Here is a 22,601-nt window from a genome sequence, read left to right as displayed (position 1 = left end):
GTGTGCTATATATCCTCTCTTCATCCTTCATTTCCAATATTTCTCAATGTGTGTGTGTGTATTGTTGGACCTTTTTTTTTTAATCCAATGAAGGTCTGTGTTTTAGATATTTTTGTGATTGCTATTATAGTAAAATCTCTGACATCCCATTTCCTGTTCTCTATTTATAGTACTTTTTTATTCCTTTTTATCTATCATCCTCACACCTACTATTTTCTTTGGGTTTTTTTACATCACTTGTTCTGGTTTTATATTCTACTTTTATCTCTTATTTATTGTAGTTACTTAAAATTCTTCATGCCTGTCCCAATACTTCTTTTCTTTAAGATTTTATTTATTCTTGAGAGACACAGAGAGAGGTAGACACAGGCAGAGGGAGAAGCAGGCTCCATGCAGGGAGCCTGATGTGGGACTCGATCCTGGGACTCCAGGATCACGCCCTGGGTTGAAGGCAGGTGCTAAACCGCTGAGCCACCTGGGGATCCCGTCTCAATACTTCTGCTTTGGATATTTATGTCATGCAATATGGTAGCCAGCCTTCAATATAGCCCTTAATAATCCTCAATAAGCCCTTAATAATAATAATTTACATCCTATGTAGTTCCCTCCTATGCTGCACTAGGGTTGGTCTGTGTGACCAAGAAAATATAGAAGTGATGATATGTAATTTCTGAGGTTAAGTGATAATAGATACTCCAGTTCTGCCTTGCTTATGGTTTCTTGCCTGCTTGTTGGGACCACGTGTTGCAAGGAGCTCTGTGGAGAGGCTTGGATGGTGAAAAACTGAAGCCTCCTCCCAACGGCCTCATGAGTGGGCCGTGTTGGAAGTGGGTCATTCATCTAAGTCATAGCTTCGGTCCTGACAACTTGACTGAAACCTCAGATGAGACCGAGTCAAAACCACCCAGCTAAGTGGCTCCCGGATTCCTGACACTCAGAAACAGAGAAAATCAACGTTTGTTGTTTTAAGCTGCTAAGTTTGGGGGTAATTTGTTATACAGCAATAGATTACTAATACTTCCACCTTTTTTTTTTTTTTTTTGGTCTGGAGGCAGTTATGGGGCCCCAGTGTCTAGTTGTTTTGGTGGTGAGCTCACGTTCCCCTGATGGGAACAGCTGTTCTGGCATATAAGATGTATTGCGGGAAGGCTGAAGGCCAGATATGACTCTGCTTAATCACCCCGAGTTCAAAGGGTAAAGAGACATGTGGGGAGATGAGCCAGAGGGCGGGCAGCCCCAGGCACAAGAGTAGAGCTATCACGCCCTCTGCTAGCACACCACGTGACAATTCCTCTGATAGAGGTTTCATCTTTAAACCATAGAGGAGGCCATCTCCCTAGGTGTCACCACCAGCTCTGGTGTCTGGAGGGGGATGGGTGGAGGAAATGATTGCCTATGGTTGCTCATTTCCTCCCCTCAACAGGGTTATTGCTGCCCTGATACTATCAGCTCCCCCCCCAACAACTTCAAGTGGTTTGGATGATGTCTGCATTGAGGGGCAGACAAGAACCTTCCCAAAACAACACAGGGGAGAGGTAAGAGCAAGAATTTAAACCTATCCTGTATTTTCTGCCTTCAGCCATTGCTACTCAAAACATAGGCCTTCCTTTTTGCCATAGGTCTTCATAGCTGTGCTGCAGTTTCTGGAATTCACATTTCCCTCTGTAGTTTCTCCAGGGTTGCTTTTGGGCAAGAGAGTCAGTGACTCGTGCTGTTTTCCACTGTGGCAGGAACCAGAAACCCCAAGTATCCTCAGGGACTAATAGAGGTTTCTGCCCTTCAGTGGATCTGAGCTTCCTATTCACAGAAAGGACTCAGAGGTCCCAAGCTGACATACCCAGAATTGACTTGTTTGGCTCCTCAAATATCTGAGCTTGTTAATCACAGAATGTACCCAGAGGGTGTCAGCCGGTGGCTGATGAGGGGGACATTTTGGGTCCTCAGAGGGCCAGATACCCTCATATCTTGTATGGCCCTTAGACGGGATGTGTGTGTCTGAGCACCTTATCTGCACGTTAGACCCGTTGTCTTGGGAGTACCCTAGACACAGAATGGCCTTGTCCTGTTCTTCGTAAAGCGAGCTCTCACTGGAGGAATGGTCAGCTTCCCCTCTGGTACTGGGGCATGATGGGAACGTTTTAAGGGTTATCTCCAGCTTCATATGGCATTCTTGGGGGAGACAGATGAGAGGATGGCTGCCCCAATGCTTCTCATCTCTGTGCCTAGTGCAGCAGCAACTTCTGGCCAGAATTTGGCATAGCCAGGCCATAACCCGAAGGAACCCAGTTACCTAACCCATTATCTGCCATGTCCTTTGTGGAGGACAGCACCTGGCCTACGAAAGAGTCTACCTTCTGAGAAGGTAAGTGGGAAAAGGGCCTTCTTTTGACCATTATCTTCCAAATAAGTAAGTGACTTATTTTAGGGCCTGCATTTTATCAGTGCTTGATTTGTGTGTCTACATAAGCGGGCTGGAGAACAGAAACCACTTGCTAACATGGTTTAAGACAGGCCCTCATGAGGGCTTAGAGCCCTAGGCAGGGCAGATCCAGTCTCTCAATCTGGTCCCACAACAAGTGACAAGAATTAGAAGCCTCAGACCCCCGCCCAGGACTGCCAGAATTAGTGCATAAGACTCACAGGGGAGGGTCTGGATCCTAGAAATGGTGACATGTAGAATGGGAGAAGTGGCTGGCCCAACATAAGTAGCCTGTACTGTCTAGTCTGTGTAATGAGACTTGTCCTTTTGGACTCAGGAACTCCCTCTCTTATCCCTCATTTGGGGGCCTATCCTGAAAATGTACATTCACCGCTATGAACTAGACCTTTACCGGCAGACAGATGTACCACAAAACAGCCTTAGGCCTTCCTTAAGCAGCCCTCGACCTGGGCTCACTTCCTAGAACCAATTCTTAGCACCTACTCTCCTGCCACTGGGGAAGCAGGGGCTACCCTCCACCAAGTGAAGTGTTTCAGCTCCATCAGGTTAGGAGCTCCTGGGGATGCCATCTATAACAAAAACCAGAGAAAGCACAGAGAAATACACAGACCAAATGACCTTCATGTGTGCAAAGTACAGTTGTTAAAAATAAAACAACATAAATTGAGAAAGGAGTGCCAAAGCAGAGCCCCATACTCTCAGACCTGGGGAGAAAGGGTCCTGCCCTCCCAACGGGTCTAGGGCTGGCAGGCAGGGAGCTGGGGTCTCATGTATAGGCTCTCATGGCAAAGAACAGAGATCTGGTGGGGCTGATGGTGGGCTGGAAGGAGCCTGATCAAGATGGGGCTGTGGCCTCAGCCCCCTCCTCTGAGTCCCACACCTCTGACTGCAGGTAATCAGCAAAGAGAGCCTTGGCCCGGCGAAGGACGCGCCCCAGGTGGTGTTTTCGCACAAGGCGGTCAAAGTGCATGGCCAGCTCATTGTAATCTAGCCCATTGCGCATGATGTGGTCTCGGTGCTCCAGCAGGATGGCAAGGCAGAGGAAGAGCATAAATGGGTTCCCCCGGCCAAATTCCTGGGGTGGGGGCAGGCCTAGTGGGGGCGGGGGTGGCAGGGACTTCCCAGGTTCTTGTGGGGAGCCCAGCTCTGGCATCAAGGGGGATCCTGCAGCCACATCACCAGCAGGAGAGGCCTCCTGGGTGGATGGTGGAGATGAGGAGGATGGGGAGTCAGGGTGGGAAGAGGAGGAGAATAGTGGGTCTGAGGAGTTCAATAAAGGCTCAGAGAGGGACTTGGAGCTGATGAGGGCAGCTGGTGGGGGCAGCTGAACCAGAGGGTCCCTCTTGGAGCCTGTGTTATCCCTGAGTTGCTGGAGGTCATTCAGACTGGCTTGTCTCAGGAGACGCCCCCCGCCACCAGGCCCCTGGCTGGTCGTGACCAAGTGGTCAACAGCATCTTCAAAAGCACTGCCTCCTCCACCAGCAGGCCTCAGCATGTGCCTCTGTCGTACGGGCCGCCCCCTGTGGCCACTGAAGCCAGCATCTGCCACTTGGCTGGGGGGTCCGACGAGCTCTACCTCATGTTCTGGAGGATCAGGGGGCAGCGAACTCCAGGTGACCTCAAGCATGCGGAGGGCATCATCAAAGGCAAACTCACGCTTGAGTTCAAGCAGCAGCCAGCGGTAACAGAAGAATAAGTCGTCGGCACCAGCTTCCTGTAAGTACTGGTAAAAGTCAGGATCGGCATGCCGCAGCAGCAACTTGAGATGGGCAAACTTGGTGGCCATGGCGCGGCCATCGGGATGGAAGTTTGCGGCCAGGCGTTTCATGATGCCACAGAAGCAGACAAAGGCATGGCCTTCGTGGTCCATGACAGCGAGGATGGGTGAGGCAAGGTCACTCATGCCCTGACAGTAGGACACCTGTGGGTGGGTAACAGCATAGGTGGTAAGCAAGTCGTGCAGTGCCCGCAGGTGTGGGCCATCCTCAGGCCCCGCATAGTAGGGGTGGGCCCGGTCTGTACGCAGCACATCCTTGAGGACTGTGCTGCGGATGAATTCCAAGTCTTCAGGGCTTGCTCGTTGTGCCCACTCACTCTTGAGCTGTTCATACTCGCGACTCTTGCGTTTCATGTAGTCCATCCGCTCACGGCCTGTCAGCCCATCGGGGTATACGTTCAATAGGTACCGCCATACCACCTGGCCAGGGGCAAAGGAGGTAAGGCTGAGGTTCTACAAATGAGCCACCACATCTCAGTGTATATCTGCTACCACCCACCCTGCTGCCTTGGGGCTTTTGTCTTCCTTCAGAAAAGTCTGCCTTCCCACCTTGGCCTCCTAGCCCCTCCTGAAGGAGAGCTTGCTGCCCTGGAACATTCTCCAAGCCATCCCATGACAGTGTGGTCCACCGCATGCATCTCATGAGCTATGCATGACTGCAGGAGTGATGGATCCAATGAGTGACCGAGGAGGCTCACCTTTCGTAGAGAGGGCTCAACACCACCATGATAGATCCGCAGTCGCAACTCCTCGGGGCGGGAGAGCTGGCCCTCATGGTTCAGGTATGTGTGAAACTCAGCATCACTCAGGGGTGGCTTGAAGGGCTTGATATCTTCTCCATACGACCAGCTCAGCACCTGTTGGACCTTAGACAAGGTGCGGCCGACCTGTGACAGAAGGAAGGAGAAACACCACTAGTCAGCTGGGCAGGCTAGGGGAAGGTGCCAACCACCTAGATTGGTCAGAATCTGGGGTGCTGGGTAGGCCTGCCCTCCCCCTACAGCTGGCCACAGGGGTCCCTGAAATCACCTGAGAGAGGATAGACTGCGTGAAGGGCAAGGCAGCTGTTGTCAGCGATGACCTTTTCTCAGCCAGGAGCACGTCAGAACCAATGACATCCTTGGGGCTGATTATGTCCCAGTCTTCCAGGAGAGGGCCTAGGTACACAGAATGATGCAATACAAGAATGGGCGTTAGAGTCCCAAACGTCAGGGCTGGGTTCCTCTCCTACCAAAGCCAGGCCACCCATCGGGCAATGAATGACTTCCATCCTCTCTTCCCATGTCATCTAAATCAGGAAAAACATAAAACCATGAATAATAATTCTTTGGTGGTAACTGTCCCACAGAATGGCTCAGCAGACTCTAAGCAGTATTTTAATGGTATAAATTAATAGTTTTGTGGCACTTGCTATGTGCCAACCATTATGAAAAGGGCTCCACTTTATGCCAAGAAGTGTTCTGAGCCTTTTACAAATATTGATTCATTTAATATTCATATCCTTCCCATGAGTTAGGTGCTGTTATTTTTTTAAAAAAGGTTTTATCTGTTTGTGAGAGAGCGAGAGAGAAAGAGAGAATGTGCATGAGCAGGGGGGAGTGGAGGGGCAGAGGGAGAGGGAGAAGCAGACTCCCCATCCAGCAGGTTGCCTGATGCAGGGCTCAATCACAGGATCCTGAGATCATGACCTGAGCTGGAGGCAGGCACTTAACGGACTAAGCCACTTAGGCACTCGGCACTATTATTATTATTGTTTCAAATATTTTTAAAAGATTTTTATCTCTAAGTTACAGCTATACCCAACATGGGGCTCAATCCCAGGACCCCAAGATCAAGAGTTGCAGGCTCTACTGACTGAGCCAGCCAGGCACCCCCAGTTAGGCTATTATTAACACCATTCTTTCTATGAGGAAACAGGCACAGTCTTTATAAGATAGTTGCCCAAGACCTCACAGCTAGTGAGTGAAAGAACTAAATTTGAAGCGCAGACCCAAAGCTTGAGGGCCCAAACTCTTAATCTTATATTCATGCTAGTCTCCATCCCACAATTGGTATAGATTACCATGATCATTCTCATTTAGTAGATGATGACAAAAAAGGTTGGAACGATTAACAACTGGCCAAGATTCTCCAGCCAGGAAATGGTAGGGCTGAATATGAACCTTGTTCCAGAGCCTAGACAGACTTTAGAAGTATTTGTGGAACAGGAATGTCATAGATAATACACAGAGGAAATAGTGTTATACTGGCTCTACCCAGTTCTGGCCCTTGAAACACCAGTAGAAGTCTATCCCTTCCCTCTCTTCTTTCCTTGCCCTTGCATCTTTACTTCCCACCTCAAATGTGATGTGATGGCTGAAGTAGCAGTGGCCATGTGAAGGGAAATTTGAGACGCTGAAAAGATGTCAGCCTTGGTGCCACAGAGCTGCTAATCTGACCACAGCAATGTCCCAACAGGTTTCTTTCTTTCTTTTTTTAAAGATTTGATTTATTTGACAGAGAGAAAGAGCGCAGAAACAGGCAGAGAGGCAGGCAGAGGGACAGGGAGAAGCAGGCTCCCCACTGAGCAGACAGCCCACTGGGTGGGCTCCATCCTAGGACCCTGTTTCATGACCTGAGCCAAAGGCAGGTGCTTAACCGACTAAGCCACCTAGGTACCCCTGTCCAACGGACTTCAAACTCTACGAAACAAGTCAACTTTGATTTAAGCCATTGTCATTTGCAGGCAAATGCTGTTCCTAAGCAGCCTGTCGATGGAGTCCACTATACCTTCTCCCACAGAGCTGAAGGAGAAGCAAACCCTAGGCCATATTTGGATGTCATTGCCTCTCTCTGGATGTCTTACAGAGCACAGAAAATGTAAGGGGTCCAAAAGGAGAGCCCAGGGCACCTGGGTGGCTTAGTGGTTGAGCGTCTGTCTTCAGCTCAGGTTGTGATCCCAGGGTCCTGGGATTGAATCCTGCATCAGCCTTCCTGCAGGATCATGCTTCTCCCTCTGCCTGTGTCTCTGCCTCTCTCTCTGTCTCTCTCATGAAAAAATAAAAAATCTTTAAAACAAAACAACAAGAACAAAAGGAGAGCCCAAGATCCACTCTGGATACAGCCTCCTCCTCTGCTCCTCATGGGAGTAAACAGTGTCTCTATCTGTTCATCTGCTTGAGCCCGAAACCTGAGAGACATCCTTACTGCCTCCCACTCTCTCAACTCTCAGGGCCAAACTGTCACTAAGCCCTGTGGCTTCTGCATGCAGAACATACTTCAATTCTACCTCTTCTCTCATCTCTACCTTGTCACCTGTCTGAGCCACCACATCTTTCACTTGAGACTGCCTCTTTGCTCCTCTCCACTCCCTCCCAACAGCTGCCAGAGTGGTCTTTCCAAAGTATGAAAACACTTTTTTAAAAAAGATTTTATTTATTTATCTGACAGAGAGAAAGAGAGAGCAAGCATGAGCAGGGGTGTGGAATGGGGAGAGGGAGAACCAGGCTCCCCACTGAGTAGGGGGCTTGACGCAGGGCTCGACCCCAGGACCCTGAGATCATGACCCAAGCCGAAGGCAGACACTTAACCGACTGGGCCACCCAAGCACCCCCAAAACATTAAAACACTTAACAGATAAAATGAAGGTGGTCAAACTAATGGTCTGAAAGACCAAGTAGAAGAACCCCTTCAAGGTGCAGAGCTACAGCTTGATGATTTGAGTGAAATCGAGGAGAGGACAAGTCCAGGAGATGCAAGATGCAAGTAGTTCTGCTCCTCAACTCTGAAAGCAAGAAGACAGTGGTTTGCAGCACCCATGGAGCGCTGAGAAGAAAGCCTTGAGATGCAAGGGCTCCACCCACCCAGCCAAGACAGTACATATCTATCTTGGCCAGAGAAAGACGTTTTTCGTCACTGGAATACATCCAACCCTTGCACCTTATTGGAGAACAAGAAGTTCTTTAAACAAATGACTCCCGAATCACAATGCAGGCTCCAAGTGGGGGAAGGCAAAAGGGAAGGTAAATGGCGACAGGCTACAAGTTTTTAATATGTGTAGTTAAACATGAAATGACAAAGGTACTGTGATTGGGAGTTTATAATATTAAGCATTACATTAGGATTACTGAAACATAAGTGATCTACTATAAAGAAAAAACAATGATAGCCTGGAATTGAAAAAGAAATCATTACAAAAAATACACACACACACGTCTGTGTGTGTGTGTGTGTGTGTGTGTGTGTGTATATATATATATATATATGTATGTATATATGTATATATAGAAATTAATATCTAAACCAAACCCAGAAGTTAAAGGTTAGGGATCAGAGTAAAAGTAAGAATTAAAAGTGTTCCATGGGATGCCTGGGTGGCTCAGTGGTTGAGAGTCGGCCTTTGGCTCAGGTCATGATCCCAGGGTCCTGGGATTGAGTTCTGCTTCGGGTTCCCCATGGGAGCTTGCTTCTTCCTCTGCCTATGTCTCTGCCTCTCTCTGTGTGTCTCCCATGAATAAATAAATAAAAACTTAAAAAAATTTAAAAAATAAAAGTGTTCCAAAGCTTCCATTTCAAGGGCCTGGGAGGGTGGGAGAGACTGGAGGGAAAACAGTTTAACTGTCAATTGAGTAAAAAAAGCATAAATCCTGGTATGGGGTTTTTGTGAGAGACATACCTAAAATTACGTGACAAAGAATGGTTGAAAACTGAAGAAACCCAAGGTATTCTTGGCAAACACCAACAGAGGCAAGCACAGCCATGTGAATGTCAGAAAAAGCACTGCTCAAGGGCAAAAGTATTACAGGAAAAGAGAGACATTCTATATTGCTTAAGAAAAGAAAGAAGCCATTAATAGAATGGGCAAAGGATTTCTATAAGCACAATCTCATCCAGTGGCAAAGCCTGATCTGAACTATATATAGTCTTAATATAACCTACTAAGTGTGAATGTGTACATATTTCCCTGAAGAAGCATCCAAATGTTTCACTATGGAGTGCTGTCCCAGGCCCTACTTGTGGTATTACATGATATATGCTATACATACTACATTTTCCTATAACATTGTCAAACTTCCCAAACCCTAAATTAATATATAAATTCTGTGCAATGCCAATCAGAAATCTACTTGGGTTTTTCCTGGAACTGGATAAAAATTACTTTAAGGATCATATGGAAGAATTCACATTTAAGAATAGTTAAGGGGCAGCCCTGGTGGTGCAGCGGTTTAGCGCTGCCTGCAGCCCAGGGTGTGATCCTGGAGACCCGGGATCGAGTCCCACATCGGGCTTCCTGCATGGAGCCTGCTTCTCCCTCTGCCTGTGTCTCTGCCTCTCTCGCTCTCTCTGAATGAATAAATAAATAAATCTTAAAAAAAATAAGAATAGTTAAGAAAAAGAAGAGCCAAGAAAAAGAATAGTGGGAGGATGGCAATGCTTGCCTTATTAAAATTAACCACAAAACCAGTGTGATAAAAATATGATGTCAGCACAGAAATAGACAAACGGAGCCAATGGGTAGAATGTGACAGAGAGCCCAGAAATAAATCCAAGTACACATGGCAACTCAGTGTATAATAAAAGTGTCATTCCAAATCAGTGTAAACAAGGTGGTTCTTTAATAAATGATGCTGGCATAACTGTTTTTCTGGAATTTTTTGAAAACAACTAGGTGTACTTATCACAATGTTCACAGAGTAGAGATTTATATGTAAAAAAATAAAATAATAAGCATATTAGAAGAAAACATAGGAGAATATCTGTATAAACTTGTGGATGGGAAGATGTTCCAAAGTAAGGGGAGATACTCAGAAGTCATAAAGGAAGAGATAGATATTATGTATAAGACTGCATGCAGGGACGCCTGGGTGGCTCAGCGGTTTAGAGCCTGCCTTCGGCCCAGGTCCTGATCCTGGAGTCCCAAGATCAAGTCCCACATCAGGCTTCCTGCATGGAGCCTGCTTCTCCCTCTGCCTGTGTCTCTGCCTCTCTCTCTGTGTCTCTCATGAATAAATAAATAAAATCTTAAAAAAAAGACTGCATGTAAATTTCAGTTTTCAATAGGACAAAAGAAAAAGACACTATAAGCAAAGCCATAAAACAAAAGATAAGCTGGGAAAAAATATTGGCAGTACATATGACAATATGATAAAGAGGATTTGTATCACAATAACACAAATTGGTTGAAGGTCTAGGCTTGGTAATCTTCCGTTTGTAGAGGTGACAGAAACTGACTTCTTCCCAGAAAGGGGACTGGCCATCCAAGGTGTCACAACATGCCTGGTGCTTTCGGTCATGAACATGATCACAGGAATATCATTAATAATATTTATAATAACAGCCCTATCTATTGGATACTTATATAGTTTGAGACCATTTATGTTAAACATATACCATTTGTGGTTATATACAAATATGATATGAATATATTTATGTTTATATGTAGATAAACATGTGTATGTGTATGAGTAAGGAGCTGCAATATTACTCATCAAGCTAATCATAATGATTCCTGTAGGGCAAAAGGGTAGGGGATCAAGATTTGGCACAGTGGTTCCAGGAGACTTCAGCATTATTTGAAATGTTTTCATTTTTCATAAGGAAAATGTATTTACTGGGTAATTAAAATTAATTAAAAATTAATTTTTAATTTCTTTCTTTTTAAAAAGATTTTATTTATTCATTCATGAGAGGCACAGACAGAGAGGCAGAGACATAGGCAGAGGGAGAAGCCCTCCTCGCAGGGAGCCCGATGTGGGACTCAATCCCGGAATCATGCCCTGAGCCAAAGGCAAATGCTTAACCACTGAGCAACCCAGGCATCCCTAAAAATTAATTCCTTTAAAAAAATGCAACTTCAATCAAATTCCCATTAGAATTTTAATGGACTGATAAGCTAATTCTATTAAATGAGAAGAACAGTAAGTGCACAAGAATATTTAAGAAACATTTTTAAAAAGGAAAACTTTAAAACATGTCATAAAGCTTTGTGATTAAAACAACATGGAACTGATTTGGATTTAACAAAGAGATCAATATAAGACGACCAGGAGTTCAGAAATAGGTTTGTTTCCCAAATGCAGGCAGGAATCTGGTAGATGAGACAATGGTAGGAAAAGAATGGACTCATCAATAACTGGAAAGTTGGATTCTCAAGGTGCCTGGGTGGCTCAGTCAGTTAAGTGTCTGCCTTTGGCTCAGGTCATGATCCCCGGGTACTGGGGTCAAGCCCCATATGGGGCTCCCTGCTCAGTGGGGAGCCTGCTTCTCCCTCTGCCTTTGCCCCTTCCCTCTGCTCGTACTATAATAAATTTTAAAAAAATCTCAAAAAAAGAAAGTCAGGGGCATCTGGGTGGCTCAGTGTCTAAGCATCTACCTTTGGCTCACGTTGTGATCCCAGGGTCCTGGAATCGAGTTCTGCATCAGGCTGCCCCCGCAGGGAGCCTGCTTCTCCCTCTGCCTATGTCTCTGCCTCTCATGAATAAATGAATAAAATCTTAAAAAAAAAACAAAGTCAATCCTCTAAAAAGAATATTTAAATGTCTTTTTGTCAAATTGATAAGTGTCTGTCTCTCTGCTTTATTTGCATTCCTCTCAGTTCTTATACAGTTGGGGTTTTCTTCATGTTATTAGCTGTACAGATTTGATTTCTTTACCAAAGGAGTGTCACTGTGTCCATTTTATAGGTGAGGAAACCAAAGCTTGGGGAATTAGTTAAGTGAGTGATCCAAGCACACAGGGCTACTCTGGCAAAAGTTCCTGTCTCCAGCTACCTGTCTTTTTCTGTTTGTCTCTGCCCATCTTTGTCACTATCTTTCTCTCTGACTCCAGTTTTTTCCTCTCTTTCCACCTCTCTCTTTCTCTAGGCTGCTAATCTTAATAAGCCCACAATTTCATAAAATAAAATGGTTAAGAGCAAGGACTCTGGACTAGTTCAGCCACCACTTGAGTTCAAATCCTGCTCTTCCACTAACTGTGTGACATGCACAAGTCCTGTTCCCCTCTCTGAGCCTGTTTCCTCATCTATAATGTAGGGATGACCATCATGCCTACCCTGTAGGATTGTTTTGACAATCTAATGAATAAATATTACGTGTGTAGAATGGTCCTGAGTGTTCAACACATGTTAGCTATTTATAATGTTACCTCTCATCCCAAATGGGCATGTAAATTCCCTGAGGCTGGGAACCATGACTTTCACTCTCCAACTTTTTTTTTTTTTTTTTTTTTTTTTTTTTTTTTTTAAATTTTTATTTATTTATGATAGTCACACACAGAGAGAGAGAGAGAGAGAGAGAGAGAGGCAGAGACACAGGCATAGGGAGAAGCAGGCTCCATGCACCGGGAGCCCGACGTGGGATTCGATCCCAGGTCTCCAGGATCGCGCCCTGGGCCAAAGGCAGGCGCCAAACCGCTGCGCCACCCAGGGATCCCCCTACTCTCCAACTTTTTAATTTAATTTTATTATTAATTTATTTTTAAAGATTTTAGGGCAGCCCAGGTGGCTCAGCGGTTTAGTGCTGCCTTCAGCCCATGGTGTGGTCCTGGGGACCCAGGATCCAGTCCCATAGCAGGCTCCCTGCATGGAATGGAGCCTGCTTCTCTGTCTGCCTGTGTCTCTGCCTTTCTCTCTCTGTGTGTGTGTCTCATGAATAAATAAAATCTTATAAATAAAAAGATTTTATTTATTTATTCACGAGACACACACAGAGAGATGCAGAGACAAAGACAGAGGGAGAAGCAGGATCCTTGCAGGGAGCCCAATGTGGGAGTTGATCTCTGGACTGGGATCATGCCCTAAGCTGAAGGCAGATGCTCAACCACTGAGCCACCCAGGTGTCCCTTTAAAGATTTATTTATTATTTATTATTTTTTTATTTTTATTTTTTTAAAAGATTTTATTCATTCATGAGAGACACACACACAGAGAGAGAGAGGTAGAGACACAGGCAAAGGGAGAAGCAGGCTCCACGCAGGGAGCCTGACATGGGACTCAATCCCGGGTCTCCAGGATCAGGCCCTGGGCTGAAGGCCGCACTAAACCGCTGAGCCACCCGCACTGCCCTATTTATTATTTTAAAAAAAGATTTATTTATTCATTTTAAAGAGAGAGAGAGAGAGACAGAGACAGAGTGGAGGGAGGGTCAGTGGGAGAAAAATCTTCCAGCAGACTCCCTGCTGAGCGTGGAGCCGGATGTGGGGCCCGATCCCGTGACCCATGAGACCATTACCCAAGGCGAAACCAAGAGTTGGAAAATCAACTGACTGAACCACCTAGGAGCTGCAATAGTTTATTTGCTTGAGAGAGAGAGAGAGAGAGAGAGAGAGCAAGCAAGCACGAGTGAGGGAAGGTGCAGAGGGAGAGAGAGAGAAAAGCAGACTCCTTGCTGAACACAGAGCCCAAGGCAGGGCTTGATGCCAGGACCCCAAGATCACAAACTGAGCCAAAGTCAGACAGATGCTTAACTGACTGAGCCATCGAGGCACCAAGTTTTTATTTTAAAAAATTTCAAATCTACAATAAAGTTAAACCCATACATCCTTCATCTAGCTCCCCTAACTGTTCATTTTTTGCCACATTTGCTTCTTTTTGCTTTCTCCATATAGACACATATTGTTTTTTATTATTCTTTTATCTTTTTTAAAAAAGATATTTATTTATTTATTCATGAGAGACACACAGAGTGAAAGGCAGAGACATAGGCAGAGGGAGAAGCAGACTTCATGCAGGGAGCCCGATGTAGGACTTGATCCTGGGACTCCAAGATCATGCCCTGAGCCAAAGGCAGACATCCAACTGCTGAGCCACCCAGGTGTCCCTCTTTTATTTTATCTTAATTTTTTTTTAATTTTTTTTTTTATTTATTTATGATAGTCACAGAGAGAGAGAGAGAGGCAGAGACACAGGCGGAGGGAGAAGCCGGCTCCATGCACCGGGAGCCCGACGTGGGACTCGATCCCGGGTCTCCAGGATCGCGCCCTGGGCCAAAGGCAGGCGCCAAACCGCTGCGCCACCCAGGGATCCCTTATCTTAATTTTTTAAAGATTTTATTTGAGAGAGAGCAATAGAGAGAGAGCATGTGAGCAATAGCAGGGGGGAGGGGCCAGGGAGATGGAGAATCAGACTTCCTGCTGAGCAGGCAGCCCGATGATGCGGGGCAGGTAAGCCACCCAGACACCTCTACATAGTGGTTTTCTTTTAAAGATTTATTTACTAAAAAAAAAAAAAAGATTTATTTACTTATTTCAGAGAGAGAAATGAGAGAGAGTGCGTGGAGGGGAGGGGCAGAGGGAGAGAGAATGCTTGAGTAGACTCCCAACCAGTGCAGAGCCCAACATGAGGCTCAATCCCAGGACTGTGAGATCATGACCTGAACTGAAATCAAGAGTTAGCCCCTTAACCGACTGAACCACCCAGGCACCCCAATACATATATTTTTTTCCAATACATATTATTTTTTGCTGAATTATTTGCAGACATCATGACACTTTACCCCTTAATGCTTAACTGTGTTTTTCCTGAGACCAAGGACATTTTCCTTGAATAACCATAATGCTATTACCATACTTAGGACATTTAACATTGATACAATATTATCATCTAATATATGGTTCATAATCAAATTTTTTGGGCCCATGTCTTAATTTATCTGTGCATTCCCAGGGACCAACACATGTAAGAGTCAGGGAACGAATATGAGAAGAGAGGAAGTGGCTGAGAGATCAAAGGAACAATGAATGGGTGAACATGAGTGCAGGATGAATGAATGGATAAATACAATCATCATTATCATAATCAGCATTGTTATAATTATGTGTTATTATTATTTTTAAAGATTTATTTATTTATTCATGAGATACACAGACTGTGATAGAGAGGCAGAGACACAGGCAGAGGGAGAAGCAGGCTCCATGCAGGGAGCCCGATGTAGGACTCGATCCTGGATTCCAGAATAATGACCTGAACCAAAGGCAGGTGCCCAACCACTGAGCCACCCAGGCATCCCTAATTATGTGTTATTATAACGGAAACATACAATATTACATCTCTATTGTTATGCTGCATTATATAATTATTACCTATATTACTAGATTATATGTTATAATAGGAAACATAATAGGATACTTATTGTTAGAACTACTATATATATATATATATATATATATATATATATATATATATATATTTTATTTACTTGAGAGAGAAAGAGAGAGCGTGCACACATGCACGCATACAGGAGTAGTGGGGAGGGGCAGTGGGAGATGGAAAAGCAGACTCTGCTGAACAGGAAGCCAGATGCAGGGCTTGATCTCAGAGCCCTGGGATCATGATCTGAGCCAAAGGGAGACGCTTAACTGAGCCACCCAGGCACCCCTGAAGCTAATATTTTATTTTTATTTTTTATTTTTTAAAGATTTATTTATTTATTCATGAGAGAGAGAGAGAGAGAGGCAAAGACATAGGCAGAAGGAGAAGCAGGCTCCTTGTAGGGAACCCGACGCGGGACTCAATCCCAGAACTCCAGGATCATGCCCTGAGCCGAAGGCAGACGTTCAATCACTCAGCCATCCAGGCGTCCCATGGAGCTAATATTTTTAAAATACTTTTATTTATTTTATTTCAGAGAGGGGGGAGGGAAAGGGGGGAATTTCAAGCAGACTCCACAGTGAGTGCAGAACCTGACACAGGCTCCATCTCATGACCCTGAGATCATGACCTGAGCTGAAACCAAGAGTTGGATGCTCAACCAACTGGGCCACCTAGAGCTAATATTTTTTGAGCACTCTCCTCGCTGCCATACATTGTTCCAGGCATTTTACGTGAGTTTCCCTGTTTAATCCTCATGATGGCCCTAAGATATCATTATTTCTACTTTACAGGTGAGGCAACTGAGGCCCAGTGGCCAAGCCAGGATATGGACTTAGGATACCTTTTTCTCAAGCTCATTGTGAGGGAGTGTATTGGAAGGGGTGGAGTCATCCTATGGGGAAAGGGTGGGTCCCAGAGCAGTGGCCCCAGGGGGCCAGGTACTCACTGTCCTCGGTGGGCCGAATGTCCACCCGAAGCTGCAGATAAGGTTTGGAGGCTGTGGCGAAGGCTGTGCTGAGGTCCCAGTCAGACAGGAGTGAGAGGTAAGTCTCCTGCCCTAGCCGATCCCGACCCAGGTAGCTGATGCCAAAGTTCTTCTTCCTGGACAGAGGAGGTGTGGCAGCTCTCAAGTGCCCCCTGTGCCCTGGAGGCCTGAGGGCCAGTTTCCACAAAAAGCCAGGGAAGGCAGAGATGAAGTCAAACAACTCCCTACTATGTATTGGGTACTGTGCCAAGGATGGTGGGAAGTCTGAGGTCAGATAGTTTATCTCCACTTTTTTATACAAACACAGATAACAGATACACACCTGCTTGTATCTACAGGGTACACTGAAAACTTGCAATGTCGGTCCCTTCTAGGGAGGGTAACAGGGTAGTTAAGGGATAGAAGTGGAAAGAAAACAGCCTTCCTATTGCATAAAAAATAAAGCAATCTGTCTGTTACCTTTCACAACAAAAAAAAATGTTTAAGAAAAAAGATAAAAAAACAACTAAGTACTTGTTCTTCAGATACACTTGTGCAACTATGTAATGAAGTATGTTGGTAACTACTGTAACCATGGAAACGTCCTAAGTACACATCACTTTTGTACTCCTTGAATTTGTTACCACGTACATGTACTTCTCCAAAATAACAACCACAACAAAATAACCATCATACCTGTCCCCAAGAGACACCACTTTTCATCTATCAGGTCGGCAAATTTTCCAATGTTTTCTAATAAGCAATGTTTCCAAGGGAAACAGGCATTTTATATGCTGCTGGTGAGATTATAAATTGGCAAAAACCTGTCCAGGATGCATTTTGGAAACACTCTCTGAAAATTTTAAAAAGCATACACCCTTAGCCCAGTAATATCACTGTTAGGAATTTATCCTATGACTAGATTTCCTCAAATATTCCAGGATATGCAAATGTGGGAGTTCACTATGGTATTATTTGTAATAATGAAACAAACAAACAAAAACCCTACCAAACAACAACAAAAATGCCAAACAACCACTGTTGAGGTGGGTGGCCCCATGGTCGGTCCCCCAGTAACCCATAACTCACCCATTCAAATCAAAGGCTCGGATGAGGATGTGCTGCAATACATCGAGTGAGGTGATCTGGGGGTCGACGGCAAAAGAGCGGAACTCCGGTGGCAAGAAGCTGTCACACTTCTGGGGAGAGAAGACACAGGGTGGGCCACCAGGGGCCACGCATCACCAGGCTGAAGTGGAGTGAGGGATAGGAGGCAAGGTCAGACAAGTGGTGGGCGGGGGGCAGATGGAGGCAGGGGTTCCGGGCCTTGGTGAGGGCTTTGGTTGTTGCTCTAAGGGGGAAGACTTGGAGGGTTCTGTGCAGAGGAGGGATGTGATCTGACTTAGGATTTTTAACAGGATCCTCTGACTGCTCTTAGAAGAACTGACTGTGGGGGGCAAGGGAGAAAGCAGCAGTCCAGTGAGGAGGAGGCCACTGCAATAGTCTAAGCACCCAATCCTTCTTTGTCCCCTGCAACGATGGCTGTCAGGATCACCATGTCCAGTCTGGCCCCCATTAAATCAATACTCCATGCTGCACCAATTTAGCTCATGTATCTACAATTCATACTACCCTGCTTAAATCTCATCAAAGGCAACCCCAGGGTTCCCAGAAGGTAAGCCTATAGGACTCTGGCCAGCCTGTCTTCAGTCAGCTTTTTTGAACTCCACACTCTGGTACTACCAAACTGCTTGGAAGTTATTTTGAACACATCCTGGCTTCAAGACTTTGCTTGTGTGGATCCCCCTGTCTGGAAAGTCCTTCCTACTTTCTTCCAACCGGCTAGACACAGCTCAGGCATCCTCTCTTTTCTGAATTCCCAAACCTCTACATTAGAGCCTCCTGTATTACCCTGAGTTGATCCATTTACTTCTTTCCAGAATCTACTTTCTTTTCATCAACACCAGTCCCACCACCCTAGTCCTAGCCACCGTTTTCATTTCCTGCAGCTATGGCAACAGCTTTATTACTTAGAATACATGTCAAAGGCCCTTCACAATCTGCCTCCCTTTTACCTCTTCGTTTTACTCCCTACCTGTTCCAGCAATATGGGAACCTAAGGGAATATGCCAAGCTCATCCCCACTTCCCAGCCGTTGCCCTTGCTGGTCTCTCTGCTTCCACTCATCCTCCTATAGGCACATGGACGATTCCTTTTAAGGGGGGTGTCTCTGCTCTTTCAGTACCTCTCTAGGGACTTCCCGCTACAACTGTGGCCAAAGTAACTCCCTAGTTCAGAAGCTTTTTAGTTACTTCCTCACGACATTCACCACTGTCCAAAACATCTCACTTATTTAGCGGTCTTCCCGAGATGCATGTAGTAAGCTCATCCAGGGTGAGATTGTAAATTGGCACAAAAGTGCAGTCTCAACATACATGTTAATTCACTTCAGCACCTCCTTTTCAGACACCAACAGCCCCCCTCACGCCTCGACTACTAAGGCCCCTCCTCCAGCCCTATGGTCCCTCCTCTCTACCCATTATCTCCACCTATCTCCTTAGGCCCCTATCCCTCCATTTTCAATGCCTACGTTCTCAGGCCCTGCCCAACATTTCCAGGTCCAGCCTCCCCCCTCGCCCGTCCCCATCACCATCACTCTGCCCTCAAGCCTCGCCCCTCAGGTTAACACCCCAAATCTCGGGCCCCGCCCTCCAACCTAGGAGAGTCACCGCCTTCCCCTCCCCTGGGCACCCCAGGCAGGCAGGCCGACCAACTGTCAGCCTCACCTTGACTCGGACCCGTACCACCTCTCGCTCCTCCTCCTCAGCCGCCGCCGCCTGGGCTCCCCCACCAGGTGGGGGCGCTCCAGAGCCGGCCAAGTCCGAGGATCCAGAGGCCGACGCCATCCCGCCGCCAGCCGCCTCAGGGCGACGGTTGACCGTTGCCCCCCACCACTGTGCGCACTCCGAAGTCCCGGCGCCGGCGGCCCCACCTTGCGCCCTGGCGCAGGCGCAGAGGCCACCGTGCGATCCCGCTCCCCCACTGCCCCTCCCAACAAGCACAGGGTGGAGATGGCCTCTACGCATGCGCTTCAGATGCTGTTGCCAAGTGTCCCGCCTCCAAAACCTGAGCATTGTGCCTCATTTCCAGCCTTGCGCAGGCGCCTTCTGAGGTCCCACCTCCCCCCGCCTACGGTTCGGTTTTTTGGGCAGTTCACTTCCGGATTCGCTCGCGTGTAACAGACAATCTATTCTGGCGAGAGAAGTGGGCGGGGAAAAGAAGCTGCTGTGCGGTGACGTCAGTCTCCACGCCCCGCCCCACTCGCCTCGCGCTTCTGCTTAGCAGATGATGTCATGTATTTCAAACCGCCTGTAGCCCTCGCTTCAAGTCGGCTGAATGGAAAAATAATCCTTTTTCCAGAATCATTTAAAAATAGTTTACACCATATGAAAATTCATGGAGCTGTTCATTTGTGACTTCTGCAGTTTTTATCTGCATGACATATTTCAATAAATAACTTTCCAAAAAATCCGTTTTTACACTCTTTGGAGGTCCTAGCTTTTTAAGTTTGCCTTCATTTTATTTAATCCTCGCAACACGTTGCAGTCAGTCCTATTATTAAACAGTGTGTGTCCACTAATATCTGAATGAACATATTTTAGACTTCTCAAATCAAAATACATGAAGGCATTCTTTTCACTTCATTGCACATCCATCTGGTTTGGACAAAATACAGACTGCCCTTACCAGTGTAATTTCTAACAAAGAAGTCCTGTAAGATGCCTGGACTTGTTATTGTTGCAGTGTTGTATGAATGCTACTCTTAACTTTTTAGAAAAGTCTGCAATTCTATTGTGGTATCTTTTTAAAAAAAGATTTTATTTATTTGAGAGAGAGAGAGAGAGAACGAAGGGGGTGGAGGAGCAGAGGGAGAGGGAGAAGCAGACTCTCCAGTGAGCAAGGAGCCCCATGTGGGGCTTGATTCCAGGACGCAGGGATTAAGACCTGCCTGAGCTGAAGGTAGACACTTAACCCACTGAACCACCCAGGCGACCCTATTTTGGTATCTTCTTCTTTTTTTTTTTCTAAAGACTTTATTCATGAGAGGCACAGAGTGGCAGAGACACAGGCAGAGGGAGGAGCAGGCTCCATGCAGGGAACCTGACATGGGATTCCATCCCAGGACCCCAGGATCACGCCCTGAGCCAAAGGCAGATGCTCAACTGCTGAGCCACCCAGCCGTCCCTATTTTGGTATCTTCTTAAATAGTTTCCTTGGTATTAATATTAGATAGTTGTCAATTTTCTAGAAGGTATAAATAATGGAGTTTTTTTTTTTTTTGAAAACCAAAGAAAGGTTTTTGGCACATATCTTTTGACCCATGCGCTTTGAGTAAAAAACTTTACTTCTTATGGCTCTGCTGGATTTTCTGAAATAAGGAATTTGAGAGTGTGCTTCTCATTAAAATTATCATAGGGTGGGATGAGTAAAACAGTAGTCTGGATTCTGGAGTTCAATCCTGATGGCATTGGAGCAGAGGTTTTGTTTATTTTTTAAAAATATTTTATTTATTCGTGAGAGATACACAGAGAGGCAGAGACACAGGCAGAGGGAGAAGCAGGCTCCCCGAAAGGAACCCAATATGGGACTTAATCCCGGACCCCAGAATCACACCCTGAGCCGAAGGCAGATGCTCAGCCACTGAGCCACCCAGGCGTCCCAAGAGCACAGGTTTTATTTTATTTATTTAATTTAATTTAATTTAATTTTTAAGAGCACAGGTTTTAAATGGGGGTATGATGTGGTCAGATGCCTGTCTTGGTTGTGGAGAGAGCCTTGGATGGAAAGATACTACTGGAAGCAAGGAGATAAAAAAAAAGAGGTTCTTTTCATAGTCCTGGGAGAACTTTCTCTTTCATTTATTTATTCTTCCATTCAACAAATACAAAGTGTATGCCAGATAGTCTACATATATTAATTCATTGAATCTGCATAAAAACCCAATGAGGTAGGTACTATTATTAGAATTTTACAGATGAGGGATGCCTGGGTGGTTCAGCAGTTTAGGCCTGCCTTCCGCCCAGGGTGTGATCCTGGGGCACAGGATCAAGTCCCACATCGGGCTCTCTGCATGGAGCCTGCTTCTCTCTCTGCCTGTGTCTCTGCCCCTCTGTCTCTGTGTCTCTCATGAATGAATAAATAAGATCTTAAAAAAAATAAAAAAAAAGAATTTTACAGAGGAGAGCACTGAAGGTCAGGCAGAAACATGCTCAAGGTCAAAGGGATAGTAAGTGGCATGGAGAGTAAGTGTAATGGACAGAAGGTGGGCTGTGCCTGGCTTTGGCTTGAACAGTGAAGCATTTCTCAAAAGCTATACTGCAGGCAGTCTACAGGTATCTACAGTGTTTTCATTCTTTGTCATCTCCTCAAAATTCCTCAAGTGCCCATTTGTTTTATGACTTAAGGTCTATGAGGTTAATGACAGAGAGACTTTGGGAAGAGTGATGGGGTGGGTCTATAGAGAGAGGGGTATCTGTTGGGTAAATGATGGGAATCTGTGGCTACATGATAGGAGGTCAGTGGGATGACAGGATATAGGTGAGCAATGGGAACAATGGAAGAGCTATGGGATGATTGGGGACCTGTGGGGTATGAGGTAATAAATTCTGCAAGGTTGGGATCCCTGGGTGGCGCAGCGGTTTGGCGCCTGCCTTTGGCCCAGGGCATGATCCTGGAGACCTGGGATCAAATCCCACGTCGGGCTCCCGGTGCATGGAACCTGCTTCTCCCTCTGCCTGTGTCTCTGCCTCTCTCTCCCTCTCTCCCTGTGTGACTATCATAAATAAATAAAAATAAAAAATAAATAAAAAATAAATAAATTCTGCAAGGTGAGTTATGGGGGTCTATAGGTTATGTAATGACAGCCTATGAGGTCAATGATGGGGGATTTGTGGGAAGAGTGGGAGGGTCTGTGTGATACATGATGTGGGGGTCTATGGGGTGAGTCAGGGGGTTGTAGGGTATGTGACTGGGGTATGTGAAGTGAGTGATCGGTCTTGTGTGAGTTTCGTGGGGTCTCTGAGGTAAGTGATGGTGGAGTGTTTTGGAATGAGTAATGGGGAAGTCTGAGGTGAGTGAGGAAAGATCTGTGGAGTTATTGATGGGGTATCTGTGGGGTGCCTGATCAGGATATGAGAGGCTGAATAAATTGAAAAACTTAGATTTGGAAAGTTCTCAGCCTGCCCATATTGCAAAAAATGAGAAAGTGTGTTCTGGAGAGAACACCAAGTGGATCATCACTTCTTAAAAGAGATAATGGGTGTCTCATGGATCTAATTGGTCATCACGGGAATCT

The 22,601-nt window shown here is 45.9% G+C and overlaps 1 protein-coding gene across 2 annotated transcripts; it reads right to left on the bottom strand.

Moving 5' to 3' along the window:
- Positions 1-3,041: 3,041 nt before the first annotated feature.
- Positions 3,042-19,410, bottom strand: TBC1D25 (TBC1 domain family member 25). Of its 2 annotated transcripts, none has more exons than XM_072743287.1 (6): positions 19,033-19,410; positions 17,336-17,445; positions 16,229-16,434; positions 5,247-5,374; positions 4,916-5,104; positions 3,042-4,637 (listed from the first exon to the last, which is right to left on the bottom strand). In XM_072743287.1, the coding sequence occupies exons 1-6, from the start codon at positions 19,378-19,380 to the stop codon at positions 3,276-3,278; spliced, it is 2,343 nt and encodes a 780-aa protein (XP_072599388.1). In that variant the 5' UTR covers positions 19,381-19,410; the 3' UTR covers positions 3,042-3,275. The 2 variants fall into 2 exon arrangements, with proteins under 2 accessions (XP_072599388.1, XP_072599389.1); XM_072743288.1 differs by having other exon boundaries at positions 16,229-16,383.
- Positions 19,411-22,601: the final 3,191 nt, after the last annotated feature.

Source organism: Vulpes vulpes, chromosome X (assembly GCF_048418805.1).
Source record: "Vulpes vulpes isolate BD-2025 chromosome X, VulVul3, whole genome shotgun sequence".
Lineage (NCBI taxonomy): Eukaryota > Metazoa > Chordata > Mammalia > Carnivora > Canidae > Vulpes > Vulpes vulpes.
This window is presented reverse-complemented; position numbering and strand designations above follow the sequence as displayed.